Here is a 27,406-nt window from a genome sequence, read left to right as displayed (position 1 = left end):
GTGCGCGTGCGCATGAAAGCAGCAATTTTGTCCAGCAAACATGGAAGATGCAAACTTTTGTTTTAAGCCACCCAATTTTGGTCAAATGTCTAGAGCGACTGCTCCGGTGAAGCGGTGGTCCCGGGTTCGAAGCCCGGACCAGGACGAATTTTTCTTGAACTTCGAAGTTTCTGAGAAGGCTGTTTAGCTTTCCTTTGTAGCCGTATGGCTGTGCTCGGGTGGATGTCATTGAGTAATTACTCCCTTATTACAAGCCACACAATGCAAACACGCTGAATGCGGGGCATGCAACTTTTATTTTCCACACAAGACATAAGCTAACAAAAAAATTGCGCACACAACACACTTTAAATCCAAAACAGACCAGAGAGCGCCGGTGGCGTCGAATTACACAAACACATTTTACATCCAAAACACACTAGAGATGCCAATGGCTTGGATGAATTGCACTGATGAGAGATAACAACAAGCAAAATCACTAAAGCACAAAAAATACAGAAACCATGAATGGCCAATAACATTTGAATTCATGAAAAAGGGGTCTACACAGATTTTACTTGACCCTTCCTAATGGGCAAAGCCACCAGTCAGGCTACTGCTCTGCACCAAAGGTGCTCAAAAGTTATTGGATAGCCAAAAGGCATGTCAAAAAAAGACAACACAGTGAAACACTACAATAATGCATTTGCAACTTTGTTCATGGAGACAATTATGAAAGCAATTCTAGTTGCTGATTACACTGCTGGCTTAATACAATCTAATAATTTTATGCATACAACTGCAGCACCTAACCTTGGCTTTCAATCAGTAGTTCCCTCTAGAAGGAAATACCCAATGCTATGTGAAAAAAAATATAGAAAACAGGAAGCCTAGCAGCAGCCAGCCACATGAAATGGAAGATAATGTTTTTTTATAAGGAAAAGCATAGTTTCCTAATGAAAACCAGTGGTTTAAAAATGGCTGTTAAGCAGCACACTATGCAAACTATGCTGTCAAGCAAAAATTTTAAACAAAAAATGACAACATCACAGTGAAAACTTGTACAAAGGTAATCTAATGTTGTGCAAGATGTTTTGGAACTGAACAAATGTAATGAAAATTTTGCCAGAGTGAAAGAACCAACATATCCAAAACAATTTAAAATGCACCTACTACCCCGGAAATATTTGCAGTATCCAAAATATTTGGCAAAATTTAACAACACATACCACATTTAATTTTACATCAAGAAGAATCCCTCAAACAGTTGTCATACTCCTAAGGCCTAGTAAGAAGAAAGTGGAGGCCACCATGTCAGCAGTTGTTCCTCCCATCATCAATTAGTGGTTGAAACCTTTTTGTCTTCCAAGGTATGACAACAGGCCAGTGCAGTTGACATAAGCAAGTTTGAAGATACAGCCCCCAGCAGGGCCAAGCAGGAAGTCACACACCGGTCAGAAATTAAGGCCCTCTTGACACAGTGTTGTTAACAGAAATTTAGATAGCTGCTCTAATGGAAAATGAAAAGCTGTGGTACCATGACATGTCAAAAACTTTGCAAGCCTTGCCATCCCATGACCTTGCTTTATGATGATGTCCATTAATATGGCTAAACATCTGCACTGTGCCACACACACCCCAGTTCACATCCGCATCTTGCAGAAAACAGCAAGCAAATATACAAAACATCAGGTCCCAGTAAAAAAAAAAAAAAAATCCTGACATCAGTGCATTTCGGTAAGGCATATGTTGGCTCCTTCAGTACAAAGCTCTCCAATGTGTGGGCTGGAACAGGAACCTCATTACTCGGTATCTTCTACCAGGAGCCTCTCCTTTGCTCCTAGCTTGCTCTCTGGCTCACTGCTGTAGACCCATTTGGTAATGGAACCATCCCACTGAAACCAAAATCACCTTGATTAATGCATTATCATACAAGACGAACACATCACGACACTCGGCTGAATTAATGTCCAGCCCATGCAGAACTCTGGAGACAAAAGAAGCAACAATAATAAAAAAACTACCAACATTTCTATAGATAGTCGCAGAGTGATAAAACAATTTAAAGGTACATTATGTTGCACCTCGAAAGCTGAAATGAAAACCCCATTATGAAAAGCCATTATTCATTTTGATACACTACATGCAGGCTGAATTTTGAAATCTTCCTTGGAAAACGATAAGCATCTTAAAACACCAGCCTGGAAAGCTACAAGAACCAAAAAAAAAAAAAAAGAAGGAATAACTTTACCTAATAAGGTGTCCACTATTTATAACAGAATATCCCAGATTTACACTAAGATACCAGAGTGCTAACAGGGCTCAGTGAACCACTAGCCAGGTCTGTAGCAATCCTAAAAAATATGACCACAGCAAGGTGAAAGCCTAATAAAAGCTATGCTTATGACCAGACAAAAGCCTTCAGTGGAGTGGCGGCATTAACTGCAAATAAGATAAAAAGATCTTGATCATTTCACTGGGCAAGAAGGAAAAACAAGAGACCAGTGCACTACTTTCCTCCTTTTGCTAGTGTATGTGGCAAGTGGCAGGCCCTGCTCAAGCTATGCAGACCTGACTATCAAGTACTCCTCAGTACTTTAGCACCAGTGCAAGCAATATGAAAGGGAACAAATCAGAGTGTGCTGATGCGGGCTGACTGCGCACCTGTGGCTGCTTCATAGAATTGGAAGCACACGCAGTTGCACTCACAACCAGCACAGAAACAATTTCAAGAGCAGTGCCTTTAATTTTCAAAAATCATGACACATGCCAGATCAGCACTTTGGCCTGTACAGCTATCTAGCTTTCTGATGAAGGAAAAAAAAAGGGGGCAATATGCACACACGATGGAGCATGTCTCCAGTTTTTATAACAGCCGCAAGCGTGTAACTGGACTACATCAGCATGAATTTGTGTGCGTGCTTTTATGCTACTTGCATCTGTACATTTTGAGCTTTCTGCAATCTGTGAAAAAACCTGCAGGTGCATATCAGTTTTCAGCTGCTATGTGCTTGAGAATCAGCTGATCAGATCTTCAGCTAAAGCACTGTCAATGTCTAGACTGCACAACACTGCTCTCAAGCTCTTCACTTTGAATGTAGTAGGATGGGCTCATCTAGGCAGCATTACCTATTCAAGCAAAAAAAAAAAAAACACATCAAAGCTTTACTTAACATCCTCTTAGCCTACTTCCATAAATGATGTGCTGTGCACTAGAGAAGTGCGAGGAAGCTACTCAAACTGCATCACGTCCCTGACAGGACTGCACCCTCAGCCTGGTGAATGAACTTGAAGCTTGGCATGATGCAGCTTCGGCAGTGTGTTATGAATGGCCTGTTGAAATTTTTTAACTACACGGGTCTTATATGTATCCTGTGATAATCATGCGTGAGCATGTGTGTGCACAAGTTTTATGTGAGTGCACTTTAGCTCCTCATTATTACTCTCATCTGGAGTAGCCTGCAAGATAGATTAGCAGGCTAGCCTCTCTGGTGGTTATTAAAGAGTGCCTTCTCCTCCTCATTAGACTGGTTATCAGTACATCATTTTGAACGTGGTGCAAGGAGATTATGTGAATGGAAGTGTACAATACTGGTTGAAAGAACAGGTAAACCAGCTTAACAGTGATGCTTGCCACATGACACTTCATGAAAGCAGTGGTTAACATAAGCAAATGCTAAGCTAAACCATGTGGTGAGAAAGCAGTGAGAAGCCAAATAACTAACTAGTTATCAAATGAGCAATTTGACTGAAAAAAAAGTCAAAGAAAAAATTCAGAAACTCCACTTTCTTCAGTCCACTCAAATGTGAATTTTCACATTTCTTTCCTTTTGGAGCTGTGTATGCTTTATTTGAAGTCAAGCTTGCTCGCAATCCTCGTTCCTAAGCAAGGCTGCAGCATGTGCTTTCTGGCACCAAAATAATTAGCTCGAAGAAGGTCCTCAGGAGTTACCACAAATGTTCCAAATCAATGCTTTCAGCAAGGTGACCAATGCTACAACAAACATGCAAAGAAGCAGTTTCCTTTAGCACGGCCTAGTCCCTGTATACCGCATTTACTCACATAATGAACCCACTTTTTTTCCAGGAAAGTTGACATCAATTTGGGAGGAGGGTTTATTATGTGGGAAAAAAAAGTTTTGTCAGATTTTTTTTGCGACAGCCGAAATTTCATATACGTTCACCCGCCTGCTTGGCCGTCCATTCACCTTCAATGAAAGCACATAGTCAGCCACGTTCATGTCACAAGTGTTCAGCATCACTGGCATCAAACTTGCTTTGCTGTATCATGGCGTGATCCGATGATTTTGTGGTAGTAGTCGAAAATGCCGGCTAACCACGGCGAGATAAGTGAACATACTGAACACCAGCCCTAATGGTCAGGTGCCTGCTTTTTACGTGAGGTTAAACTCACAGGATGGTTACGAGTATGTAACGCAAATGTTTAAGAGCTAGCTGTGGTGTGAGAGGTGTTAAGCATTCTAACTCCTGAACTCAAGCTTGCCAAATTGCTTGGGAGTCTGAAAGCCCTGCTTCCTCCACAGCATTTCAATGTGACGGATGTCTTGTAGCATTCTGGTGTAAACTGCTATGCTCCTTTCTGATGCTCGAGCGCATCGCTGGCTTTCTAAGCATACACAGGCACAGTTGGGCGTGAAGCAGCATGGCGAGCAACCTGCCAGAACCTCCGTCAAATGTACATACTATCCTGGTGCTCTGCCAAGTTCGCCACACACGGCACCCCCCCATGAGCTCTCGTCAAAAGACAAACGCGTATGTCGTGATGTTATCAGCACACAGCATCCTAGTGTGAAATGAGGAAAGCACTAAGAAAGCTAACACTTAAAAAAAAAGTAAACCCTCAACTACAAAAGATGAGGGTGGGTTCATTATGCAAGTAAATACGGTAATAGTGATAGCATGGACATAAAGCTCTATAGTTGGGTACAGCTTGAGAACACTGCTGGAAGCTCTACTCGCACCTTAATTACCACCAGTGCACTGTGCAATCAGTCATCACCATCATCATCATCAGGCAAACTACCTCCACTGCAAGTAGTCCTAATGCTCCTAACGCGCTCTGTTTATCCCAGTCCTGTACCAGTCATGGTCACCCTATACTAGCAAACTTCTTAAGAAATCTCATTTCTCTACCTGGCTTCCCATTGCTCCATGCCACGCTTTCTTTCTCTTGGAATAAAAGTTGCCAAGGCCAGTTTCGAACGATGGCCTGGATTCAGTGACTCTTAGCATCCTCTGCTACATCACAGGCCTGACCACTGAGACCGGTTAGACGCTTTCCACGAGTGAGGAAGAGACTGACAACATGAAAAAGAGGCTCTACTCTGTAAATGCAGCAGAGGTTACTGCACACAGAACGTGGCACTATGCTGGCAGACCACGAGGAATGCAGCATTAGTAGTTGTAGAGCATGGTCGGTGGTGCGAGTACAAAAAAAAACTGCTATGTGACGGGTTAGATGGCAGAGTGGCAGATGGAGTTGCAAAATGTCAAGTCACGGAAGCAACAATGTTCTAAACTATTGCTCTGAGACTGAACCTCCCAGTCACACACACACATGTGCACACATATACAAAGCACTTACCGATGAGCTAACCAGCATAGGCAGATAAGGATGCCATGAAACATCTCTCACACAAGACCTGTGGCCAGTCAAAGCAGTGGCTACTTTTCCAGTCAGAAGGTCGTAGACTGAAAAGGAGCAAAAAGAGTAATAAACATAAATTTGAATTCAGCTTTCTGCATGTGTGAACACAGGCACACACCAACAAAAAAGATATGTTCCAGTAATGGCAGAGATTTCTTCTCAAAGGCTAGTATCACAATGACTCTCCTCCCATCACACTTCACTGGCATCATCTTTATTTTCCATTGTGTTAGCATGCAATCTACTGAAGTACAGACATTTTGTTGCCGTTACATAAACCAGCCCACCAGCACATTCCTTCAAAGTAAAAATTTCAAAAAAAGAAACCTCGTGCATCTTTACACAGTAAAATTGGCAGCAAAGCTTCCAGGCAAACTATATACACTTTAAAAGAAGTATATACATTCCACAGTGGGGAGCAGAGAAATTCAATAAGGAACATCATGGCACTTGGTCGGTCTATTGCTAGTATAAGAATGCGCCGGTGACACGCCACTGAAAGGAAACTTTCAGCATGTGAGACATGCCTGTCTCAAGTGACTGGTCATGCTCATTGCATTCGGTGGCAGAAGAGCGTGGCCATCGCAGTAAGGGCAGGCAGCACATGGTGCGCCGCACAGTTGTCGATCATGAGAGGGATCTTTATATTTTTTTTTCTTTTGCCACGTCATGGTCTGACTCAACAAGGCGTTCGGCGAACAGGTCGCCTGTCAACTCCATGCGCCCTCTAAACTTAAGCCACGCGGCACACTCGTCAAATAAAAATTAGTTTTTGAAGGCCACATTTGAAAAAAGCTTTCAGAGCATTCAATAAGGCCTATTTTTCTTATTTTTATTGTTTTTGCATTTTTGGGTCACCGCGTTATTTGCTTAGGAAGGGGATGATCAGGAGGCTGGACGCTCGTCGCTCCCCGCTCCTGCAAGAAGCGGTGTTTTTTTTTCTCCGGGGTGGAGTTTACAGCACCTCCTCATTCGCTGTAACAGCTCTGTAGCCACAGATGTTTGTTGTATCTGAGATGCAATGCCATCTCCCTAATACACAATTTTATGGTAGCACCGCTCTTATTTGTTATTCTTTATTCAATGATTACCCTGCTTAGCCCGAGGGTGCTACAGCAGAAAGATTACAGATTAAAAAAACAAAACAAAAACAATATCATTTATATAGCACACAGGCTGACCTGAAGGCCAATTCCATTCACTGATGGAATGAACAAAAAAGGGATTGGCATACATTTTAGCTCCGGCATGGCATTCCAAAATCTTGAAACAATGATCACTATGAGCAGAGACATGATATGGCCTGTGTAAGTATATTTCCTTTCAAATGCACGTTTTGTTGTGATATACTGTATTTACTCGCATAATGATCGCACCCCCAAATTTTATTTTTTTTATTCCCCGTGTAATGATCGGACCCCTAACTAGCCGCTACAATTTGTCGACGATGTCGAGTCTAGCCGACGATGATCGTATGCTTGCCATCTATCTGACAGATGGCACGTGCAAATGACCATCTAGCTCTGTCAGCATTACAGTGGCAGCCGCCTGTTGGTTGACCTGTGGTCACACGGGCAGTCTAAATGCGCTTATGCTTAACCACGGATACCAAACTTAACCGCGGTTATCTCGAATCACGGTTCACCGTTGTCACAAGGCTCGCCAACATTCTGGGTAGCGGTGCAACGAACGAAGTGACGCAGTGATCCGGCTTAACTTTCTTGTTCTCGTAAATAATAAGCCCTAGGATAAGGGAATGTCAAAAATGAATCCTCCTTGAGGATCGTTGACCTGTGCTGAGTTGCTGGTAAAAGTAATAATTGCGATACAAGCTAGTTTTACGTTCGCAGCCGCGCGACTGACCCGATCTGCTTGCACGCTAGCTCCGCTGCTAAGGCGTCGCCGAAATCGATCGTATATATTTCTTTCAATATGAAACAATTAGGTTGTCAGTAAGGCAGTGCCATAAGTAGACCATTCATTATAGCATTGGTCAATTCAAAAGCTCCGTCCACTGTGGCTTCGATACGAAACAAGTTAGACCTAGCGACGACTAGAGAGTACAGAGCGCTGTCGCCCACCGTGCTCGCGGGTGGCACCATTGCGGTAAGCGCGCAGAATCCGGTGCTCCGAGCGTTGCAAACGTGTCACCTAAGTACATCAACGATGCGGCAGGGACCGGACAATTTTCGGCGTAACGGCGGTAAAATGCGTAGCTTGAGCGCCGCGGGACGTTGCTGTTGTACGCTGTTGCTGCGCCATCAGACGAGATCGAAGGCTGCATAAAAGCGCCGCCGCGCAGCACTATACACACTGCCTATTTTGATGCGTTGCTCTTGGAACGTGATTTAGTATGAAGAAAGTAGATTCTTGAAACGGGCCAGCTTGTGCGCTTTTCGCACTCTACCTCTTCAGTTAACGACGTAAGCCGAGGTCGTCGAGCTCGGTTCGCAATAACCGCGTTTAGCGGCGTAGCCGTGGGTAGCATGCCCGTGTAATAAGGGTTGTCTGCCTGCAACTTGTTTGCGTTTTCGGTGCTCAAAAACTTTTTGTAAAAAATTTACCCCGCGTAATGATCACACCCCTAAATCTGCGTCATTTTTTGGGGAAAAAAAGTGCGATCATTATGCGAGTAAGTACGGTACTTCATACAGGAGTTTTAAGTTGTAATTTCCTTTGTCGAGAGGGAAGAATTCCCATCCTGATTTATCTTCATGTCAGTGCAGCTATCACTTCTCGAGTACCGAAACAGGAGAAACCTTGTTGCACTGTTTTGATTTTAAAAAAATTTTATTACTTAGTGCTATTTGCCAGGGGTCCCATATGGCACTTCAAAACAGCATTAAAATGTGTCAGCTGTAGTTTTACTCACCAACCACTCGGCCAGAAGCACAGCCGGTGTAGATGAACTGCTGCCCCGTTGTGGCAACAGGTGAAAAGTGACATCGGATCAGTGTCTGCAAGACCGTATGGCCTTGGTAGGTCATCAGAGATGTGTCACCTGGAAGCTTCTCACAGACATCAAGAACTGAAAAGAAAAAGAAAAAAACTTGGCAGTGGCTTAGCTCTGCTATGCCTGGATATACGTAGCGTAAAGCGCTCTGGCGTTTCGGCCACGTGTTTCGCCATGGTCGACCGCTCTTCCGCTGCTCGAAGGTCAACTGCCAGGCGACAACCTTTAATTTAAATTAAAATTTAAATTGTCCAGTCTTCTGCGCCATTTGGCAGCGGCTCAACTCTCCTTAGCTTCCATGTTGAGCGCAACCGTCTTTTCTCCACAGCGCGCATCATATACACACGGCGCACCCTCCTCGCGCTTGTGCAGTAGTGCACGGCGCAACTGTCGGAAGCGCACGCCGGCAGTGGCGAGGAGGCGACACACCTGTGCCTCTTGTGACGTCACGCGCCTCTCGCGCATGCACATAACGGGCGGCGCACACTCACGCGAAACTCTGCTCTGACCCGCATAGTGTAGCTTTACGCTACAAAAGAGAAAAGGTGAAGTGCCATTTTTAAGCCCTAAATAACATCACACCAAGAACAACACCTCAGCCATATGCTTTGTGCATGTGAAATAGGGTAATGCTGAAGGTTGTACCTAACACGCACTAGGTTTTCCTCCTCAATTTATACCCCCACACCCTGCAAAATAGTCCGGCTGCTAGCCACTTGAATTTATATGCCAAATCCAGAATCTAAACGCCTGTGTATTTAATTTAAACACCCCCTCAAATAACACAAGTATCCCTGCATCAAGGCGGTAACTAATTTAATCCACACCCAGAAAAGCGCATAGCATGTGGCTCAGGAACACAGAGATGCTGATTTCGTGAATTAAGTGAGGCTGAGCAGATTCTCATGACTAGTACATGGCATGTGACATCATAGTACAGTGTGTTTCACCTTCATAGCACTAGTAATCAGCCCTTCGTGACAAAAGTTGCAATGATGGGAAAATGTAAAACCTTAATATTTGAAAGCACCATAGTCACTCAATAATATGGGTGGTTGACTTAAGATTACATTACAACAAATGCAGCTATATCCACGTGCCCTCATTTTTAGAAACACAAGAATTGTTTTTTGGAAAAAATAAGAATAGTTTTGGTCTGACAAGGTAAGAAGTTTCAATTCAAAGACTCAACAACGAAACATACCTTTTCTTTCAAAAATGAAGAATACCCAAGTAATCTGCGATTCACTGATAACATTGCTATACTACTTTAAGAAACTCAGGAGACAATTGCACAGCATGAACAATGACCTAGACAGGCAAAGAAAAATGGTGGGTCTAAAAATTAATATGCAGACAACTAAAGTAATGTTCAACGTCTCAAAAGGAAACAGCAGTTTACGATAGGTAGTGACATGCTGGAGGTGGCAAGAGAATACATCTGACGGCAGGTAGTGGCCACAGGTATGGACCATGAAAGTGAAATAATTATACGCCATCTCACAAGTAGTTTCTAGCACTGTGAAAGGTAGAGCTTTTTTTGTCCAATCAGGGCCAAGGAAGACAACAAATGGACCCTCAAATATTCCAGCACTGTCGTGACTACTATTTTTCGAAGAATTATTGCAGTAATTGAAAAGGTAGTACAGGATGATGTTTTGAAATCACAGTGTGCTTTTCATTCACTGGTTAAAACAGCAGAGAAAGTCTGCACTGCGGAGGCCTGCTACCATTAGTAAACATGGTGTCCACCAAGAAGACAGAGTTCCCTGCATGCAGCAGCTGGACAATGGTGCTAGTATTTCCTTCCCAGTGACTGTGCCACCATTTGTGTGGTGAGGGGCATGGAGGAACACGCCATTCTGATTGGCTCAGATTGCCACAGCCTTCCCAGCACAGCAAACAACTTGTGAGATTAGATGTAGCATAGAAGAATAAGAATAGGATGAAGCGGCGCATTTGGCGGGTACTCTCAGATCACGAATGGCAATTTACCCGTATCCCTCAACAGAAAAGTACATGGCAGCTGTACTCTACTGGTACTCATCTATGGGGTAGAAATGTGGAGGATAACAGAAAGAGTTTAACTTAAATTGAAGACAACGCAGTGAGCTATAGAAAGGAAAATGACAGTTGCAACATTAATAGACAGGAAGAGAGCAGAATGGAGTCTGGGAAATATGGGAGTCCATGATATTCTAGCCGTAATCAAGAAGAAATGGGCATGAGCAGGGCATGTAATGAGAAGGCAAGATAACAGATGGTCACTGAGGGTAATGGAGTGCATTCTGAGAGAAGGAAAGTGTAGCAGGAGGTGGCAGGAAGTTAAGTGGGCGGATGATAAGGAAGTTTACAGGGATAAGGTGGCCACAGCTGACACGGGACAAGGTTAAATTGGAGAGGTATGGCGCAGAAGCCTTCGCCACGCAGTAGGTTTAGTCCAGCTGATATGATTATGACGACGATTAAAGGTGCAAACGTTCATCACACCACCGCCAGCCATTTGTGGAGAGCAGCAAAGCCTGATGATGCCTGCCACTGAAAGGGGACCACTTTGCTGGTCGGGAGTTCGATATTATCCAAATTTTGTCCAAACGTGTTTGGTATATATATTAAAAAACATATGCGTTCTTAGAAGAGGTTTTGACAGTGTTTGATATTGCCAGTAATTTGTTGTATCCAAGTGCGATATACCGAGCTTTGGCTGTACTTGCCCCTAACTCTGTGGCTATGCTTTGTTTTGATGAGATTTTTGCCTGGTTTCTCAAGTGCAACTGCCACTTGACAAATGAAGGCATGGAAGGCTGAATTTTGTAAACAACTGCATGCAAGAGGGGTAGAGGCGATGCCCTGTAAGGTGCTATCATACTCTTAGCCATCCCTGTTCAGGCATGTTCTAAAATACAAATAAAAAAGAAGGTACAGACAATCATTAGATATGCACTGCGATTTTTGGAAGATATGCATTCCAAGCTTTACAAGACAATTCAAAGACATGCCCTCACGTTTTTTGGGTACACGCTGCCACCTGTAGTCCCAATTCTGGCAGCCTACAGCCATCTTGGTTGCCTGAAATGCATGAAATGACCAAGTCAGGGCCTCAAAAATTTTTCAAGGGAGAAAGGCAGCTAGGAAAACTCAAGCTCCTGCCTTTACAACAACAGCAGTATGTGGTACAAAGGAAGTGCATCATGTTGACTAAAATATAAAGACCAAAGCAAATTCTTCTGCAAAAGCATAGAAATAATGGTTCAAACGGCATCCTGAGCAAAGTGTACAGCAGAGAAAGAGACAGTCAAAATGCAATCAATGGAACTCAAATGAAAAAGTAACAGTCTAACATACAGCACATAGAATTATGTATTACGACCAAAGAAAACACCAGTAGTACATACCTGTATACCTTCCTTTGATGAAAAAGCTCGCATATCCCAAAGCTTGATTGTTTGATCTTTGGAGTTCGTGATGAGGTATCTAGCATCATTCTGAAAATAACAAAAAAAGAAAATGTATAGATAAGTGTACCAGTACTCAAGGTACTTGACTACTTACCTTTGAGTCCACAAAGGTAATGCCATTGCTATGTCCTGCTAGAATGCCCACAGGCTTCGGATCTTGTTCACTAAGTGTTCGTCTGTCCCAAACCTACAAGGAATACATGTTGTACAGATAATGCAGGACGGAGTGATGGTTATGGGAAATATTTTTTGCAATGCAAAACGCACTTCCAAGCTAAAAATGTTTTTTTTTTAAATTTCCGCTCTTAATACTTGCAGCCACACAGCCACCAGAAATATCAACTAGTGGTATTGGGAAGCATATAATAATGAAGTGCATGCTACAGAGTACATGAGATTGTGTTCACCAAACCAGGATAAAACAAATGTACACAACCATACGGCTACAAAGGAAAGCTATACAGCTTTCTCAGAAACTTCGTAGTTAAAGAAAAATTCGTCCTGGTTAGCTCAAAATTCGTTGCCGTCCTGGTTAGCTCAATTGGTAGAGCAACTGCTCCGGTGTAGCGGTGGTCCTGGGTTCGAACCCCGGACCAGGACGAATTTTTCTTTAACTACGAAGTTTCTGAGAAAGCTGTATAGCTTTCCTTTGTAGCCGTATGGCTGCGCTCGGGTGGATGCCAATGAGTAATTACTCCCTTATTACAAATCTACTCCACCTTGGGGGATTCCCCTAAAACATTTGACCAACACAGTTCCCACTTCGAGTTATTGATTAATTCGCTCTCGTCCTACCATAAGCTTGCCGTCCTGGTTAGCTCAATTGGTAGAGCGACTGCTCCGGTGTAGCGGTGGTCCTGGGTTCGAACCCCGGACCAGGACGAATTTTTCTTTAACTACGAAGTTTCTGAGAAAGCTGTATAGCTTTCCTTTGTAGCCGTATGGCTGCGCTCGGGTGGATGCCAATGAGTAATTACTCCCTTATTACAAATGTACACAAGCTTACTGCATATGCTAAAATATTTTATCAAGTGGCTCCAACTTCATGATTGCAACAAAGTGTTCACTGACATTTTTTTTCGAGGAACTTTAGGCATAACAATACAACCAAGACTTTATCAGCAAATTCTCCAACAGACATGCTCTCTACGGCAACCTGCATTCTCAGAAATATTTTCAGTATCAGGCATTCACTCTGAACTCTGCTTTATTACACTTGTTAAGCATGCTTTTTCATTCCTTCTACCCACCTTACAAAAGCCATCATCTCCACCACTAAACAAGATCTGCGAAGTCTTGTCTGCAAATGCAACAGCATTGACATCTCCTTCGTGGGCACGAATCTGTGAATGGAAAAGAAGCTTAAGATTCAGGCATTTACAAGCAGATGTAACACCTCAATTCCCAGTAGAGAAAGCTTATTATAAATGCTGGTACTGTGTCCACTGAAAACAAAGGACAAGTCCATACACAAAGTATGCTTTCTGGAATCGCAGAGTGTGCATTTCAGTAACTAAACTTAGCAGCATATTATTGCAGAATAACGCTGCGCAGCATTCATAAAAAAAAAAAGATTAGTATAACAAAAGATGCAAATAATAGCATTCACTTACATTTTTCGACTTCATAATAACCCGTGGGCCTTTCCTTAATCATTCTTTTGATTTAAAACATGTTCGTTCACTGTATAACAGCTGCTAGTAGTGTGTTTACTATTCCGGGTGAGCACTAATTAGTGTGTAATGGTTGAATACGCAGACTGAGCACTGTGAAGTTACAATTTACTATATTGTACAATGGCTACTGCTATGTTTTCGAGTATAGCTATAGTAGGATCTTGATGATATGAATCTCACACAGCTGCAAAAAACACTTGTATCATCCAGAGCTAACAAAATCCGTATGCAGAAACACTGCAAATGCATTTATACAGACCTGTTTTTGGCTGATGAGATTGATTCATGGCCGCACTACACCGCTTTATTAATTCATTACTTATTGCTAATACTACTCTATTGTTTCTTTCCTTCTTTATTCCTCCTATATAGGGGTGTGCGAATAGTGGTTTTTTGATTCGAAGCGAATAGCAATTTTCTTTGAATAATTTCGAAGCGAATAGCAATTTTCTTCGAATAATTTCGAAGCGAATAGTTCGAATAGTACTTCTGGCACTAAAAAAAGGCTGAATGACAGTAGGCATTTCCAAAACCATTTATTTTCCTAACACACGATGCCATTACATACTGCACTGAGGCTTTATTTAAAACCATGCTTCAAAATTTTAAGAGAGCACATAAAGTGAGTTAAGAACAATTTTTACCGGTTTGGTAATAAAAAGTTGTAACACACAAAAATACCGCCCGCTTTCTAATAAGAAATTAGAGATAAAATACAAAAAATGACAGTATAACAGAACGGTGCCAGTAGTACAAAAAATAACTGAAATCATAGGAGTACCTGCACTACACTGCAGCAAGAGCACTGAGAACTATATAATGAAAAAAAAGGACATTCTGCACTACCGGTGACCAGTGGTCGAATGGGTCAAATGTCCAACACTGAGCTAGGCAATCACATTCGGTGCACCGACTTGCCACTTGCGTTGCTTGCGTTTCTATAGTTTAGGATCCTCACTTCTTGGCTTGGATTGCGCCTTCTTTTCGGTTACACCGATGGGACTGCTGCATCCAAAGATATTAAAATGGAACATAGGCTGACCGGACTAGCAGCACTGGCAGCATCGCACCATCGCGTATCCAAAGCTCCCACAGCACCGATAGGTTGGCCGTACTGTCGGGGACAGAGCGTTCAGGACGCGCCGCCCATGGCTCAAATGCATCGCCATCACCTTGCGGCCGGAGATTGGCGCGTCTATTTCGCTATCCAAGGGGTGCTCCTATGGAAACTTCGGCTCTGCTCTGTCTCTCTTGGGTTTAGTGCAGCAAACTGGCGCTCTTCCCGGCCTATGCCGTCACTCTGACAAGGCGTGTCGCACGATGCTTTTTTTTTTTTGCATTTCACTAACAGCTCGCGGCTGCTGTTTGCCGGAGCGTTGCTTCGCTTATCAAGCTGAAGGATCGGAACATCGTTCCGGTTGCATTCCCAGACTAGCAAGAATGGAAGCGGCTGTACAAAACTCCAGCGCCGCAAGCGAGACGTCATTCGCAGCGCTCGCGCCTCCTGGCAAAATTGTCCCCGGTAGTACCTCCGAGCAGCACTTAGCATCGCGCTTCCAAGAATGCTCTGAGCCTCCAACGTACCGGAGTGCCCGAGTTGTGGCGACAGAGTGCGGCACACCACCAAAGACGGCTCAATGCCCTGATTACGATGGCGTTCCGTTCCCACCAATGCGCAAGCAGTCAGAATAGCAAGAAAAGACGCCAGTCATAGATGGATGCGATCATTTCGTTCTACTAAAGTTCGGCAGTCACGTATAAGTCTGCAGCCTCCCCGATGCCGAGCGTTAACAGCAGTAATCCTCCACGGGTGCACAATAAGCTTGGCGTTATCACACGCTAAATGCGCCCTTCCCATTGAAGTAAGTATACACTTCGGCGACACCGAGTCCCCGCGCTGCCGCTGAATTTTTCTCGCCTCCGCCGGTAATATGATGGCTTGCTTCAATGCTGCCGAGAACGGTCGCCCATGTTCGGTACGCATGATTCGTCACCTGATTGGGTGAAGCGATAGCGCAGTAGGGCTGCGTGTTTATCTTCGCATGTGTCCTATCAGATAATCTTTTCTGCAGCTCTATTGGAAAAAAAAGAGGAAGGGGGGGGGGGGGGGGGGGAAGAATGCGGCCAAGCGATGCCTGCGTTCGAATACTTGCGGCGTCCGAGCTCATCGGTAACGTCACCGCCAGCCAGAGTATATAAAGGGTTCGCTGACAATAAACTGAGGTTTCTTGTTTTGAAGCTTAGACGACTGTCGGCTGTGTTCTTCCTTCATTATTGCGTCTGCCTCGACACGGTGGCAGCGACGCGGCTTATGGCAGCCTTAGTGCAGAGGTTCGAAGACGGCCAGAACACAGGATCTTTCGCAAGAGCGCGTCGCCCTCACCTTTCTTTCGTTTGTCGCTGGGTTCGCACCCCGGCCTGATCGTGATTTGCGTATTGACTGACCCCCGAGCGTTGAAAGCGCGATAAAAAAAAAGCCATCTATGCAGCAATACTCAGAACCGAAACCACATAAAGCAAGCGGGCAAGCGTCCCAGTAGCACTATTCGCACAAGACAAATACTTCGAAATTTCGAATACCGAGAATTCGGTTCAAAGTGAATATCTAATACCGTGCTATTCGATCGAATATTCGAAATTATCGACTATTCGCACACCCCTACTCCTATATTTAGCTAATTCATGTCCTACCTGTAGAGCCTATGACGAATTTGAAGCAGGAATTTATTTTACACTTATAACAAACAACCCTAATTCACAAAACCTTTGTTAAGGCGCAAGACAAATATACAGTACAATCACTGTGTCATACCCTCAGGGAACGACGTTGGTCTTCTCTGTCATATACATAGAGACAAGAGTCATTTGCTCTGCAAGAGATGAACGCCGCCGTAAGAAAGGAAACACGCACATAGGCTTTGTCATGACAAGCATCCAAAAAAACACACACGCTAATCTAATGTTCTTGAATGAGAAAAGGAGGAAAAGTATGGAATATGGGGTTTAACATCCAAAAGCGACGCAATCTAACATCCCAAAGCAACATGGAACACCACAGTGGAGGGCTCCGGATTAATTTTGACCACCTGGGGTTTTTTATTGGGCGCTGACTGACATCACACAGTACCCATTGCCTTGCATTCTGCCTCCATCTGAACATGGCCATTGCAGCCAGGATTTTACCTGTGTCCTCGGGCTCAGCAGCTGAACATCTTAATCACTAAGCCACCATGGCAGATTGAAAAACAAGGAAAGTAAAACTGCTTCTGCACTGTTCCATGTTGGGACAAGCACTGTCTGCTACAAAGCACTGGTGGTTATTGTGTCCCTCCAGATGGAAATTCCTCGACATAGCCACTACACTGAAGAGCATGCCAGGCACTTCCGTGAAAAATTGAGGGTTTAAGTATACTTCGCAAAATTGTGTGTTAGCAGCCATCACCTCTTTTTTGACACTATTGTTGTTGCAGACATCAGTAGAAACGACAGTATGTTGAAAGAAACAACTAATTTACCTTATTTTCACAAATATAACAATGGGGGGGGGGGGGGGGGTTGAAACTAAGAGAGTCTTAAAAGAAATAATATTACAGTAATGCAATATTATAATGCAATATTATAACAAACTGCAATAACCAATGCAATAACCAATCGCACAAACCACGGGAAGGTCGTCTATCCTCCCCCTGCCCGCACTTCTACACATCTGTCATCATTTATCGTTCATACAGCAAGGGACTGGAATGACCTGCCAAATGCCATCGTGGATCAGACCGACCCATTGTCATTCATATTGTCCATCGAAGAAATGTACTGCTGAATATTCCACCCCCTCATGTAATACCCCTTCAATGGGGCCTTTGAGGTACAAATAAACAAAAATAAATAAAATAAAACTGTTCAAGTAAACAATAGCCAAAAGCCCCCTAAAAAACACAGACGGCATACTAAAATATGGAAGCATCATATAGATCAACATTATTTATGAGGCGATGCTTCAGATGTGCACGCCACAATCGAGTGAAGCCAAGCCTCCTATACTTTAACACATGCAGCCTCCCATGCTGCTGCCACTCAGTGCTTTGAGCTGCCAAGCACTGTACCCCATTAGCCCTTGTTTTTGTTTTCCCTACTCCACTCAACTCTTCAGGCCATTTCCGCCAAATGAAAACTGCCAGGCAAACAGTTTCAGGGCTTACACATTGGTGGGGAAAAGAAAAGAGGAGGGGACCTGTGTATGAGTCTTGAAACACAAAGTTAGCTATTCACCAAGTCAGTACATGCACATTCATTTCAAAGAGACGCAACCAGTGTGTCCATCAAATCTTTACACAACCATTCCCTCTGTGTTCCAGTGCTGACACCTAACCACAGTTAGGTGTTTGTAATACTGGCTGCTTTTCCTTTATTGGAGCTGACTCAGGGCTCCTGAAACTAGAAGAGCAAAATGCCGTCGGCACCCGAAGGCTTCTCAAGGAAACAATGATTTTGCCACAAATGATGAGCTTCCCAAACTAGGACTCAGTGCACTGCTCCCAAATAATGTGGAGAGAGCTCGAGCGGTGTACAGTGGAACAGGGAATGTAACATCGACGCACTACTAACTGGGTTTACGGTAAGGGCGTTAGTCTCTATGTGGCATGAAGGTAGACAAAGCTTCACCTGTATGCAAGCATTTTCTCTAAAACCTAGCAGTTACGACCAGGTTTCGCTCCGACAGCTGTGCAGTGTACACCTTAAGTGCTTAAAACAATAACAATTTGCGATTTACTGCAAAAATTGTCTTCTCCCTGACTTTTTTTCAGAACTAGCTAATACCCTGACATTTTCCAGTTTTCTGGGTTTTCCCAGATGGCAAAAATCCTGACACAAATGAAAATTCCATGTTTCCACTTGAAGCTGCCTTTTTTACCTTCTGCCAAGCATTACACAAATAAAATATTAAACCCACTGTGTGACTCACTGCTTGAATCAGGTCAATTTTTTTTTTTCTTACTAAAGTAAGCAATTGCAGTTTTCCAAACTTTCACTAATAATGAGAAAAAGGATGATGCAGGGGCCACCTACCCTCCAAGGATGTCCCTGCCATCACATGAGAATTGCACGGAGAAGATGCAAAACCTTCTATCTTCGGGACGAAGTGACAGCGACTCATGGACCTGCTGATCTCCATAGACGTTGCACAGATGGACTGAAAAAACAATGCTATTACATACTGCTGCTCTTAGATTTTTTTTTTTTATGATAATACAACAGTGTATAAACCTTAAAATGCATGAAAAGGAAGGGCACACCCTGCACCTTCAGCATGCCATACATAGATATTTAACTTTTGGAGTACTAAAAATCTGCTATGAAGCACAATTAAAAATTTTCCAGTGCACATAACTATTAAGGCATGAGCACAGTTGACCAGCACTTTTCTGCAGGAATTTTTTCTTATTAAGGTACAGTGCACATGAAAGAGTGCTAAAAATGCAGAAGTAAAGCAGGCGAACAGTTGTGCTTCAGAACAGTTTTGGCGATTATGCAGGTTTAGTGCCCATAAAATGCCCCCCCCCCCCCCCCCCCCCCCCCCCTATTTGCTTTAAGAATGTGCTGCACTTACGATATTCGGACCAGCTTGAATACGCAAAGAAGAGTCCATCGGGACTGTAAGCAGATCACAAAATGAAAGGTGTCAATACTGACTGCGTGCTGCAAAGACAAATTCTAGCTTCAAGGCAGCATTCTTGTTTTCCTCAATAACGTAACAAAAAATAAAGAGTGCTCAGGCCCTCAAGGGCAATAGCAGTAGACACAATGTCCACCAGCATTTCCAAGACTATTATGAAAATGGCAACTCTCATGTGCCCCACAGTCCTTTGCAACAGTTATTAAAACTTCGCACAAAGCATGGCTTCTGCGTTGGCCTCTCGAATTTCTCATGAACCAATACAAATTAAATAACAACCATTTAAATTTTCTTTTAATTAAACTTTTTATCTGTTTGTTTTGCAAAGATAAAGCGCAAGCAATATGCTCCGAATCCTTAGGATGACCCCATTTGAGAACAAATTAAAAATGAACAGGTTTCGCCTATACCTTTACATACTAACCTGGGCAAAAGAATTTTTTTCGCAACTTTTGAGGTGCTTGCTGCCATTAACATTTAGTGATGGCCTCCAGACTTTGATTGCTCTTAACTCTGAGTTTTTTTCCTATAATGTTTATTAAGTGAAGCAAACTTGACAGACTGAATGTTATCACTTTTGAAAAAAGTCAAACAGCTCCAGTTCTACCTTCACTGCCCTCTCGAAAAATGCCCTGACAAAATGGGGGATGACAGCAAAATGACAAGATGGCAGGAGGCCAACTAACCTACCCCTACCCCCCATCCCCACTCCCTCCAAAAGAAGTTAACTGTTCCTGCACAATTAGACTGTAGAGCACGATTTCTGCTGTACAGATTCAACAGTACCCGCTGACAGTCACCACATGATGTCATTACCTAACACATGATGTCATCACTTAAGATTCTATGTGAGCACCAGATTGTCAGTAGCAAGCTGCTGCAGGCATCAATCAGCACCATAACCAAGTTTTAAGCTGGTTTCCACATTACTGTAAACCTGGGGTTCTAAAAATGGAACCCTTGTTCTAAGGGTCCTGTGAAACCTTAGGTACCTTAGAGTGCTCTTTTGGTTCCCCGCGCACCTAATTCTATGCATAACTAAACCCCAATCTTTCCTTGCCCACTCTATTTTGGGCCTAATCACACTGCAATTGCTTGTAGCATTCTGCTGTCCCTCTACAGTCAGTCATTATTGATTGCATTTGGGTACTTTCTGAGAGGCCATGTGTATGCATGTTAGGCAGAAAGGGATGGAATCCAAGGCATATGGGGTTTCTCGGCACCTTTTGAAAGCTGGAACAGCTCCCCCAAAGCCCAAAAATTTGAGAATCCCTGCTATAGATAATGGCATGGAGGTGCATAGCAGTGAAAGCTGGCATCATCCCTTTCACAAAGCTTCAGAACGAAACCTGCCAGGGCAGAATATCCTGGCTTTCAGCGGCGCATTCAATTAATGTTCCATGCATGGCCTGATTATGAAATGGCAAGCCTTTGCAAAGAATAATTAACCAATTTTTCTAGCAAAAGAAATGGTTTTTCTTTTCATTTTTGAGAGGGGGAGTGTATTTAATTATCCTGATGTTCTTGAAACTGCAGCTGAGTCTGAAAAATCAGCTGGCGACAAAGACTTTATTCTATAGTTCCTATTTTAACTCTATAAAAGGCAAGACTGTACTTTACATTAACTACAGGCGAGTGCTGAGTACACAGGTGACAATGGACAAAAATGATGTGATGACAGCAGACTGCTTCATTATTTGCAAACCTCTACATGAGAGCCCCACACACTCCATCAGCTGTTTTGCATCAAGAATGATGTCACCATAACAGCACAGGCCCTGGTGCAGTTTCGACTAATGGACTTTAAAAAAATATAACATTTAGCTCATTTGTGTTAGATTATTAGCGAAAACTACAAGGCTCTTGACAGAGAACGCGTAAGGGCAGAATACAATGATTAGAAAAAGCATTAAAGGTGCACTGAAGAGGAATCTGAACTTGTCTTTTTGCCGCGGGAACTCCATCTACACGTTCCGAGCTTTCTTAGAAACTGCGATTTACTGCCCTGTGTGGCCGATTTCCCCAATTAAATCGAATTAACGTCTGGCTCCCGCCTTTTTTTTTTTTTAATTCTGCCTCGTACGGTGGGCGGAGTCGACCAACGCGTGGAGCGCCTTTCACCCAGTCCCGTGGCGGCTTGCCGCTCTGCCATCGGTGGAGTAATACGTAGTAGTCCGTAGTAGCAAATAGTCCGCGCGTATTTTTATTTCTTCGGGCTTATTTTGCGGCTATATTACCTGCGAATGAAACTATTTATTCATGGAAACCTAAAAAACAAAATAAAGCGAAAGCAAAGCCTCCACGGACTGGGTGAAAGGCGCTCCACGCGTTGGTCGACTCCGCCCACCGTACGAGGCAGAATTAAAAAATAAAGGCGGGAGCCGGACGTTAATTCATTTTAATTGGGGAAATCGGCCACACAGGGCAACAAGTCAGTTTCTAAGAATGCTAGGAACGTGTGGATCGAGTTCCCGCGGCAAAAAGACATGTTCAGAATCCTCTTCAGTGCACCTTTAATCACATGAAAAAAAAAAAAAAACACACTCTTCATGGTTAACATGCTCAGTCTTTTCTGAAAACGTATGAATAAGGTTTTATTGTACTTGCTCCATTGTGACCTTGTGCACAATTATTGAAGTGTGCAGTATCTCAATTTAATACGTTCAGTGCGTTGTGGGTCACCGGTGTGTTACGTCGAGTATTCCGGCTGTGCGGAACGAATACTGAGTGCCACTATGAAGCCGTTGAACAGCTGAGATTTTTTCAAAGAGCCTGTGAAAAACATATATGCCAGGTTGCAATTGCCATTTGCTTCTCAATGGTGGATCGCGCCACACTGAACGTGCTGGAAAAAAATTAACGGACGCCTGACACTGTGTGCGAACAAACTTCTTTAATTGTCACCAGATACCGCTAACAGTAAACTTAGTGACACAGTCAATAACCTGCTTCACAAAAGTTTTTCTGCATGCTCTGAAACTGAGTAAAAGGCAGGTATCTCTTCATTTTCTTCGGCCCCAGTTGTTCAAGTAGTAAAGATAGCTATGCCAACACTTCTGATGCACACAATTTTTGCCACACCAGTACAGCTTCACACAGTGAAACCTATAGAAGTTGCAACCTACCTCACAGCCATGTCCAGAATACTCCATCCCACATCTTGAGCAGACACAGACTTGAATTCATTGAAGTCACCGTGGCTGGTGTCATAGATACGGATCATACTGTCTGCACAATGTTGAAACAAATTAAGAGCGGTACAAAATAACACACAGTCCACTAAAAAAAAATACAACAATAGGTACTGTCATCCTTCCAAGGAGCACATCAAATATGATAAAGAAAATTGCTCAGTGGATAGCCTTAAAGCTAAACATTTCTAGAGATGGGCCTCTCTTTACTGTTTTAACATAAGGAACCTTCCTGCAATATAAGGAACCTTCCTGCAATACGACATGTATGCTGCAATTAAAAAAAAGAAAGAAACAATGCCGAAAATTGAGCAGGTGTACATCACCTAGTGTAAAAAGTTGCTACCCGCTCTCCCTCACTTCCCCTAAATTTGCTCCTTTCTGCTCTGACAAAAACTTGAAAAAAACAGCAAGTTGTTCTCAAATGTGACCACTTTCTCCCCCTGTTCCTTCCCACTCCCCCTCTCCATTTCTCTCTCTTTCTGCCCATGCTCCCTCCTCTCACACCTTCCTGCACAAAGTTAAAACCCCACGAGGATGAAGCCAAGTTGGCTCTGAAATGTCAAGTTTTATCAATAGCAAAATTTTCGCAGGCCACAATCGAAATTTCCTTCTTGGCAAACCTGCACAGGGTGGCTAGAAGCAAAAGCTAAAAAGAAAAATAGTGACAAAACAAAAGATGACAAACCACCTATGTTGTAAAGCTGGCGATTCCTACTTGATGATTCTCACTTGCCATGAAACTGGTATCAAAGCAAAAGACAAGCACTCACATACACCACACAAGAACCTTGCGGAACGATTTACGAAGAATTTTCACAAAAAATTTTTTCAAGCAGACTTTATGCATGAGCACGAAAAACAGAAAGGTAACATCACATAGTCACTAGAGATTCGTGCTTGACGACACAGCAAAGCAGTAAAAACGCAAGTGTTCTATGCTGCCCATGCCAGCCACAAGTAAAAACTAATGTGACTATCCCATCTCCTTTAAAAGGCAGCATACAAAAACATGTCAGCGCACTAAAAAGATAACACACAGGGCACAGTGACTACAAAGAAATACCAATTTATGGTTGCTTCGTGCCTACAGAATCAAGCTCACTTATGGCTAATATAACAGCAACGTGATGTTCACGCACTATATCTAAGTCGACAGAAAGTGGTTCGTAGAAGCTGTTCACGCTTGTTCTGGTTACTGGTTTTCGCAAGTTGCTTATGTGGCCTTGGCCATTTACATGAGTAGCGCTTTCTGGTATATGGGATTTAATGTTCTTCTGAAGCTGCACATGGCCTTTAAGGGATGCCAAAAGGCAGGGCTTCAGAATAATTTAAGCCAATTGGGGCTCTTTAACATACACTGACACCGCACAGCAGCACATGGGCATTTTTGCATTTATGCTTCCGAAGAAGTGTGCGCACCAATGCGAAGCATGCGAAAACATTATGCTGAGCATGGCCTAGACCACAGATGCAAATGGATTTATATTTCAGCAGTTCCTTGCAGTACTACCAAAGCTGCAAAGAGTGCCAATAATGTTCTAGCGCAGCGGAATGTAGTGCCAGTATGAAATGGGTATATGGGCATGTGGGATAGCATGCTTTCAAGTAAGCATGCACAAAACGTTATTTCAAACCAAGCCTTAAAGGGGCTCTGAAAGTGGCTCTCAGGAAAAGCGTAGTATTCCAGAGATGTTAAATGACACCACTTCACAAATATCCTCCAGCATTATTTTTTTTTTAATGCGTTTAGTAGAAGCTGAGTGAGCTGTAGTCAAAATTTGAATTTTAGCGCCTTTGCACTTCTCCCTCTCCTTTGATCACTTTTTGCATGCTCAAAGGCTCCTAGCTGGCCCCCTTGCAGGAATTCCCCAGGGTGGGGCGAAGCTTCCTGACCCGCCGGAATGGCGCTGCTGACTGGCTGTGGCCATGGCAGTTGTGTGACCTCTGAAAAAATCTAACAAACAGTCATCTCTGAACAAAATTACGCAGCAGCATGCCACGGAGGAGGGTATGAGCCTGAAAAAGTCGTTGGAAAGGACTCGAAAGTTTTCGTGCGTGATTGTAGGTTAACTGCTGCGTGTAGAAGTGTGTTATCTGGCTGGGGTTTTCATGACACGAAAATGTAGTAACTGAGTGAGTTTATGTACTCTCTCCTCAGAAGGTGCTCCAGAGCCCCTTCAACTTATGCACGCGTTACATATGCTATTTCGCGAGTTTAACGTGCGCAACCCTTGCGTACACTAGAATAGTGTTTTCAACACGGCAGCACGATTCCGTACAGAACCATCAGCTTCAAAGTGAATTTGTCTTTGTTCGTGGGCATCGGGCTTTCGTTCCATCTCGTCTCACCTAGAACACGATCCATGAGCAACAAATTTGCCTTATTTTTTAATTCGAGTTGATGACTCTGCCGCTCCTAGGCCTAAAGAAGAAATGTCAGCTTGGTGACAAAAATGATCTCTGTTCTAAAAACTAGATGGCGCCACTAGGCTGAAGTCGTCGCGTTTCAGTTTGCATATGGCGCAAACAGTCATCGTCATCACCAGCCTGACTATGCCCACTGCACGGCAAACGAGTCTCCCATGTATCTCCAATTAACCCTGTCTTGCCAGCTGCGGCCACCATACCCCGCAAACTTCCTAAATTCATCCGCCCACCTGACTTTCTGCCGCCCCCTGCTACGCTTGCCTCCTCTTGGAATCCACTCGGTTACCCTTAAGGACCAGTGGTTAACATGCCTCTGCATTACATGCCCTGCCCAAGCCCATTTCCACTTGATTTTGACTAGGATGTCATTGACCCTCGTTTGTTCGCTCACCCACTCTGCCCGCTTCCGGTATTTTAATGTTACACCTATCATTTTGCTTTCCATAGCTCGCTGTGTTATCTTTAACTTAAGCAGAACCCTTTTCATTAGCCTCCACGTTTCTGCCCCACAGGTGAGTATCGGTAAGGTACAGCTGTTGTATACCTTTCACTTGAGGGATATTGGTAAACTGCCATTCATGATCTGAGAGAACCTGCCATATGCGCTCCATCCCATTCTTATTCTTCTAGTTATTTCTCTCTCATGATATGGATCAGCGGCCACTACCTGCCCTAAGTAGACGTACTCCCTTACCACTTCCAGCACCTGGCTACCAACTGTGAACTGCTGTTCCCTAAACAGAGTAATGTTCCGCAAATGCTTGCGTTTAGCATACGTAAGTGTGCAAACACTATTCTAAAATTACCTAATGTTCCTTTTGTGTTCAATATGTAAACAGAGTCTATACTTTTCTGCGACCATTGCATACACCACAACCAGATGACAGGCAGATGACGTGGTGTGGAGAAACACGTTTAACGCACTCGCCTGCTTGGCTGAGCAGGTCTCTAGCTTCCATAGTGCTGCCAGGAACTTGTGAGATGGAGTATAGGTCTCACATCTAGCAATATGATAAGCACAGCCATGCTATGCCTAGCTGTACTAACTAATCACCATGGTATTGTACAGTGCCAAAGTAAGTCATAGAGCAATCGCTACCATTCAACTGGCAACACCTAACTACCACTAGCTCAGCTCACTATAAGACAGCATAAACAGGACCATAGATTAGGTTGTAACTCAATTCCCTGCTCTTCCCCCTTCCTAACAGTTATGGGTGCTCTTCATGTACCATTAGCATATGATGCATGAACACGTTATATAGCCACTAAAGGCACACATGAGAAAACTAGCATGGTCACCGCATGCACATTTCATCTGTTACATGCCTCCTAGCGGCGTTTCATCTACAGTGACTTGTAATGAGAGCTAGATAGATTCTCAAACAATTACACAGCACAAATGTCCACTGCAGCATTTATCACTTCGGAGTTACATCAAACAAAAAATAAAAAGAAACACGTCAGTCACTGGCCTGGAGGATGGCTATAATTTTAGTGATCACTAGTGTCCTACAGTTGCCAAGCCAATACCATATTTACTCGCATAATGATCGCACTTTTTTTAAAAAAAAAATTGACGCAAATTTAGGGGTGCGATCATTACACGGGGTAAATTTCTTACAAAAAATTTTTGAGCACCGAAAACGCAAACAAGTTGCAGGCAGACAACCCTTGTCACACAGGCGTGCTACCCGCGGTTACGCTGCTAAACGCGGTTATCGCGACCCGAGCTCAGTGATCTCAGCTTACGTCGTTAACCGAGAAGGTAGAGTGCGAAAAGCGCACGAGCTGCCCCGCTTCAAGGACATACTTTCTTCGCACTAAATCACGTTCCAAGAGCAACGCATCAAAATAGGCAGTGTGTACAGTGCTGCGCAACGGCACTTTTATGCAGCCTTCGATCTCGTCTGATGATGCAGCAACAGCTTACAACAACGTCCCGCGGCACTCAAGCTACTTATTTTGCCGCCGTTACGCCGAAAAATGTCCGGTCCCTGCCACATCGTTGATGTACTTAGGTAACACGTTTGCAAAGCTCGGAGCACGGGATACCGCGCGCTTACCGCAATGGTGCCGCCCGTGAGCGTGACGGATGACGCCGCTCTGTACTCCCTAGTCGTCACTAGGCCTAACTTGTTTCGTATCGAAGCCAAAGTGGACGGCACTTTTGAATTTACCAACGCTATAATGAATGGTCTACTTATGGCTCTGCCTTACTGACAACCTACTTGTTTCATATTAAAAGAAATATATACGATCGATTTCAGCGATGCCTTTACAGCGGAGCTGGCGTGCAGGCAGATCAGGTCACTTGTGCTGCAATGCGGATGCGAATGTAAAACTAGCTTGTATAGCAGTTATTACGCCTACCAGC

The 27,406-nt window shown here is 43.6% G+C and overlaps 1 protein-coding gene across 7 annotated transcripts in view; it reads right to left on the bottom strand.

The window, feature by feature from the left end:
* Window positions 1-277: 277 nt before the first annotated feature.
* LOC149350505 (DDB1- and CUL4-associated factor 11) overlaps window positions 278-27,406 on the bottom strand; it is a 52,981-nt gene continuing 25,852 nt past the window's right edge. For 6 of the 7 annotated variants that reach the window (XM_089579548.1, XM_089579550.1, XM_089579551.1 and 3 more), the window contains 11 exons: window positions 22,534-22,636; window positions 19,343-19,386; window positions 18,802-18,925; window positions 16,547-16,604; window positions 13,309-13,401; window positions 12,153-12,245; window positions 11,996-12,085; window positions 11,606-11,669; window positions 8,520-8,675; window positions 5,585-5,691; window positions 278-1,874 (listed from right to left, as the gene is read on the bottom strand). In XM_089579548.1, coding sequence (XP_089435674.1) covers window positions 1,782-1,874; window positions 5,585-5,691; window positions 8,520-8,675; window positions 11,606-11,669; window positions 11,996-12,085; window positions 12,153-12,245; window positions 13,309-13,401; window positions 16,547-16,604; window positions 18,802-18,925; window positions 19,343-19,386; window positions 22,534-22,636 — 1,025 coding nt within the window. In that variant the 3' untranslated portion in view covers window positions 278-1,781. The remainder of the gene's footprint in view (window positions 1,875-5,584; window positions 5,692-8,519; window positions 8,676-11,605; window positions 11,670-11,995; window positions 12,086-12,152; window positions 12,246-13,308; window positions 13,402-16,546; window positions 16,605-18,801; window positions 18,926-19,342; window positions 19,387-22,533; window positions 22,637-27,406) is intronic. The other variant, XM_089579549.1, reaches the window with a different exon arrangement.

This window comes from Amblyomma mixtum, chromosome 3 (genome assembly GCF_055824585.1).
Source record: "Amblyomma mixtum isolate Tamu chromosome 3, ASM5582458v1, whole genome shotgun sequence".
NCBI lineage: Eukaryota > Metazoa > Arthropoda > Arachnida > Ixodida > Ixodidae > Amblyomma > Amblyomma mixtum.
Note: the sequence above shows the minus strand (reverse complement) of the source record. Positions and strands in the feature narration are given on the sequence as shown.